At 31.7% G+C, this 4,755-nt stretch overlaps 1 protein-coding gene across 1 annotated transcript; it reads right to left on the reverse strand.

Moving 5' to 3' along the window:
• Window positions 1-1,489: 1,489 nt before the first annotated feature.
• On the reverse strand, window positions 1,490-3,739 carry LOC106457142 (methylglutaconyl-CoA hydratase, mitochondrial-like). Its single transcript, XM_013916528.2, has one exon. The coding sequence runs from the start codon at window positions 3,653-3,655 to the stop codon at window positions 2,678-2,680; it is 978 nt and encodes a 325-aa protein (XP_013771982.1). The 5' UTR covers window positions 3,656-3,739; the 3' UTR covers window positions 1,490-2,677.
• Window positions 3,740-4,755: the final 1,016 nt, after the last annotated feature.

The raw sequence follows: 4,755 nt of genomic DNA on the forward strand, positions 1-4,755 counted from the left end.
TTTTTAACTGAATCTACCAGAAGTTTATTTAGATACAGAAATTATTTTTAATAATTAAAAAGAGGTCAATGTCAACAGATGAATTTAGATGTTACTGGTTAATTAGTGTAACTTCTGTTGTTGTTAAGCTATAGTGATCCATTATCATAAATCACTTCAAAATACACCTTACTGATTAAATATGGTTGAAAATTTTCCAAATGCCTCTAAAAAATGGTTTTCTTTCTCACTAATTTGTTGCAGCTTTTTATGAAGTTATTGTCTGCCTGTATGAATGTAGATCTATTGATATTGTGTACCTAATTTTACAGAAATAATTCATTAACATTCATCACAACAGGTTAATTTAGCATCACAAAATTTAGGAAAACTTAAATGGCATTAAAAATTGGCATGAAGGTAAAAAACAAAGATCTGTAATAAACAGGCATCATTCTGATTGGGCAAATGTAGGGTCCCTAAATGGTCTGTCTCAGGATCATTGTTTTTTTTTTTATGTACAAACTACTGTATAAGAAGATTTCTAAATTTTAGTAAATATGCTGGTGATACTAAATGCTGGGTAAGGCTGACTGGAAATGCTTCCTAAATGCAGAAAAACTTGGTCTTGCTGAGTGGGTTAATATGTGGAAAATAGATTCCAACATTGATAAACTTAGTGATGAATTTAGGGTGTAAAAGATTGTAAAGGCCACACTTTTAGTGAGGAAAAACAAATATTAGTGTTGTGGTAAGTGCAAAAAAAAATCAGTGTAAGGTAACTTATAAAAGCCTCAAGCTTGAATGTTTAGACTACTGTAACCTGACCATTGAAGTTTATTATTAAAATTTGCTAGGAAGGAAGGTAATTAAGAAGAAAAACAGACTATGTACTATAACCTGACCCTGGGGTGGATAATTAAAATTTGCTAGGAAAAAAGCACATAGTTTTACAGGATCTATTTACAAAAGTCTTGCATTCAGGAATAGGGAGGTTATTATACAAAATATTGATAAAAGCCCCAGGTGGAGTACAATTGTTTAATTTTGGTTCTCTTATTACAGAAGACATTAATTTATTTGAAAAAAATAATTCTGATGGGTTGCCAAAATGGTTATTGATTTGAAACATTTACATTGTGAATAGAGAGTAAAAGACTTATTTTCTCTGGACTGTAGAAGTAAAAGCAGTCTGATTCAGTTTTTTAAAAGCATTAAGAGCTTGGATAAACTGCCCTGGGAAGTTTGTTGGAGTAGTGTTGATGAAATTATGAATATCAGAAGAAAAAAATGGAAGCTATGGAAACCCAAGTCCATGCTGGTTATTAGGCAGAAGTTTTCCCCTGTTAGGTATTAATTAACTTGTGGAAAGGTTTGCCAAATCATGTGGCATATGTTGACGGTTTGAAATTCTTTTAGTCAGATAACTTTGTATGGATCCTTTAGATGACCTTGATTCTGTCACCTACCCTTATTTTCTATGTTCAAGACACCAAACCTAACTCAGTCATCTTGTTCATATATTTATCCAATAAGATTTTAAAATTCAAATAATACACTATAACAAGACATCATTTCAATAGAGCTAGGCAGTTAACTCTATTACCTAAGAGCATCAATTACATTGATCAGTGTCATCTAAAATAATCAACTAATGGAAATTGGTATTTACAATTATTTCAGTTTTTTGTTCTTCTAATTATCCAAATAATCAAATATTGTCATTCTAATTTTTAATTACTACTTTGGGTTAATTCAAGGTTGTTCAGCTCAATCAGTGTTACTTTAGTGTCACTATTTATAAAAATAACCAACTAATCAAATTTAGTTTCTAATCATTACAATTTTCAGTTATTCCAACTAACCAAGTTTCATGTGAGAATAATCAATTAGTTGAATGTAACCAACAGATGAGCTTGATGATTAATCACTCTACAAATTCCATTAATTACCCAGCTCTATTCACAAGTTTATAATTCTATCTAAGAAAATAATTTCACTTAAGAATGAGTTTGGATCTTGTCTTTCAAATTTTGTTTTGTAATATTTTAGTTTGTTTCCAACACTATTAAAATATTTGTGAAATTTTCAGAAAAAATTGGAGTCTTGTTAGATTTTTCTCAAATTAATACTTACTAATGATGAGATTTTTACAAAATTACTCTACATAGTAATTAAAAAGAAAACTCAAACTTTGGAAGTTAATACTTCAAAACATAAACTATCTAATATTGAATGCCTACTTTTTGTATAAACAATAGCAATCTCCTTTTTTTTTTGTAAAACTAAATCAGAAGCTCCATGGCAAGATTATAACCTTTAAAAAATTATTAAGACCAAAGGAGGCTTCTCTATGGATGCTTCAAGTTCAAGGCATTACTTCACCAAATTTGGTACCATGTGGAAACAAACAAAAATCAGCTTATTATGAGCTTGTTAAATTCAATGAAATATTTTTTCATATATATATATATCTGTGAGCTCTCCCAAACTTTATAAAATTAGTATTCATAAATTAAATGTTAAGCAAGGCCTTGATAATAAACTGCTCCTATATCAGTACTGCAACAACAGAATTTGGCAATTATTTCACTCCATAATCCTAAAAATAAACCCCTGATAAAACTGTTTGCCTAATCTAAATTACAATTCAGAGACAAGAATTACAATTTACATATTTATACAATATTCACACAAGTTATTCTCCCTTGTAGCAGGGTGGTCTCTTCTCTCTGAATGCTTGTAATCCTTCAATCCTATCTTTTGTAGGAATCACTTGGGCATAAAATGCCTGTTCATAAGACAAACCACTATTTAAATCAACTTCTATGCCTTTATTGATGGCAAGTTTGGCCATCCGGAGAGCTACTGGTCCTTGAGGTACTATTTCTTCAGCCAACTCTAATGCTTTATGATATGCTGCATCACCAGCTTGATTTTGTTCCACCACATGATTTATCAAGCCAATATTGTGAGCCTGATTTCCATCAATTATCCTTCCTGTGAAAATGAGTTCTTTTGCAACAGATGGACCCACAACACGAGGTAATCTCTGGGTTCCACCAGCTCCTGGTATGATTGCAAGTTTAGTTTCAACGAGCCCCATTTTAGCTGATGAAGCTGCCACTCGTAAGTCACATGCTAAGGCCAATTCAAGCCCCCCACCCATAGCAGCACCATCTAGAACTGCAATAGTTGGTACTGGTAAGTCATGAATTTCCATTGACATTCCCCGAAGCCTTGCCACAAATGGACCAACTTCGGATTCTGACATTTTTGCTCTTTCTTTCAAATCAGCCCCTGCACAAAATACACCAGGAACTAAACTGCGGATTATTAAAACACGTAATGATTTATCAAACTTAACTGTGTGTAGAGCTTCTTCAAACATGGAAACAAGATTCAAGCTAATTGCATTTTTGGCCTGTGGGCGATTCATAGCAATTACTGCAACACCTTCTCGTTCACCTGCAAGATACTCAAACTTGATGTCTTCACTTTTCGTATGCTCTTTATTTGTTAGCGTCTTCAAGTTTCTTTTTAAGATGGTACTACTACCAGTAGTACTAATACTATATATGCCACCTTCTGTAACTGCTCTTGCTATTTTCATTTTATAAAATTGTAGACTTGATTTTCTTCCAATGATAAAACTTTTGGTGATTGTAGAAAACATTTTCGAAAGAGTCAGCAAAAAATTTAGTTAAATAATTTGTTAATAGCACAACTATAAAATTTTTACTTTCTCTCGTCCATGAAAATCCACCTACTAAAATAACATCAGCCCTCTAATGGAAATATGTATTATTTTGAAATCATTCACGCAATTAACGAAATATAATTATTTCTAATACACATATTTATAGTTTATTTAGTTACAAAATGAGCGTGTCAAATTAAAGATTTTTCCATAATGAAAGTATTTAAAGCAGATATTTTTTATTTTCTAACTGGCACTTATAAACTCAAAAGTGCTCCAGTAGTTTAGTGGTAAGTTTACAAACTTACAACGCTAAAAACCAAGGCTCGATTCAGTGTGGTGGCCAAAGCGCAGATAGCCTATTGTGTAGATTTGCGCTAAAACAAAATGAAGATATAAACCCCAGAATGTGCTAAATGTTTCTAATTTGCCAAGGAACAGGAACCTTACTTATATCAAAATTAAAGTTGATAGTCCTAGTCAGTAATTTTAATTCATCTTATTTCAGAAAGGAAATAATAACCCGGTACAAATTTGGTAAAAGTAGATATATAATTATTATACAAATAATAAACACTTTGAACCCTCAGATACAATCATAAACATCATGTGCAGTGCATGATTGATCCAAGTCTACACGCACAAACATTACATTACATTTATATATATTGATTTTGAAATTTAAAGTTTTTTAAACATGAAAGTCTTATTATTATTTACTAAAATTAATTATGTAAAGTATCCTTCAGCGATATCCAGGTAACGTGTAGCACCCAGAGATACCATATTTCTCCTTCCTAAGCTCTTTTAGTTTAGTTTATTGTTTATTTGTAATTAAGCACAAAGCTACACAATGGTCTATCTGTGCTCTGCCCACCACGAGTATCGAAACTTTTAGTTTAGATAGGTAAATCCAGGGTCAATGCAAGGGTATTTAGTGCTCTAGGAAAACCTTCAGGTTGTGCCCCCCCCCCCAAGCATAGCAAAATATGCAATTATCAAAAAAGTTCTAATAAAAATGTATTGATTTTATTTGACCTGAATCAAAACAATAATAACTGTAAGCATCTATTTTT

The sequence above is a fragment of the Limulus polyphemus genome, unplaced genomic scaffold (assembly GCF_000517525.1).
Source record: "Limulus polyphemus unplaced genomic scaffold, Limulus_polyphemus-2.1.2 Scaffold295, whole genome shotgun sequence".
Classification (NCBI taxonomy): Eukaryota; Metazoa; Arthropoda; class Merostomata; order Xiphosura; family Limulidae; genus Limulus; species Limulus polyphemus.

What these genes read in the sequence shown, in the direction of transcription:
- LOC106457142 (XM_013916528.2), bottom strand. Translation starts at nt 3,655, where the DNA reads ATGTTTTCTACAATCACCAAAAGTTTTATCATTGGAAGAAAATCAAGT.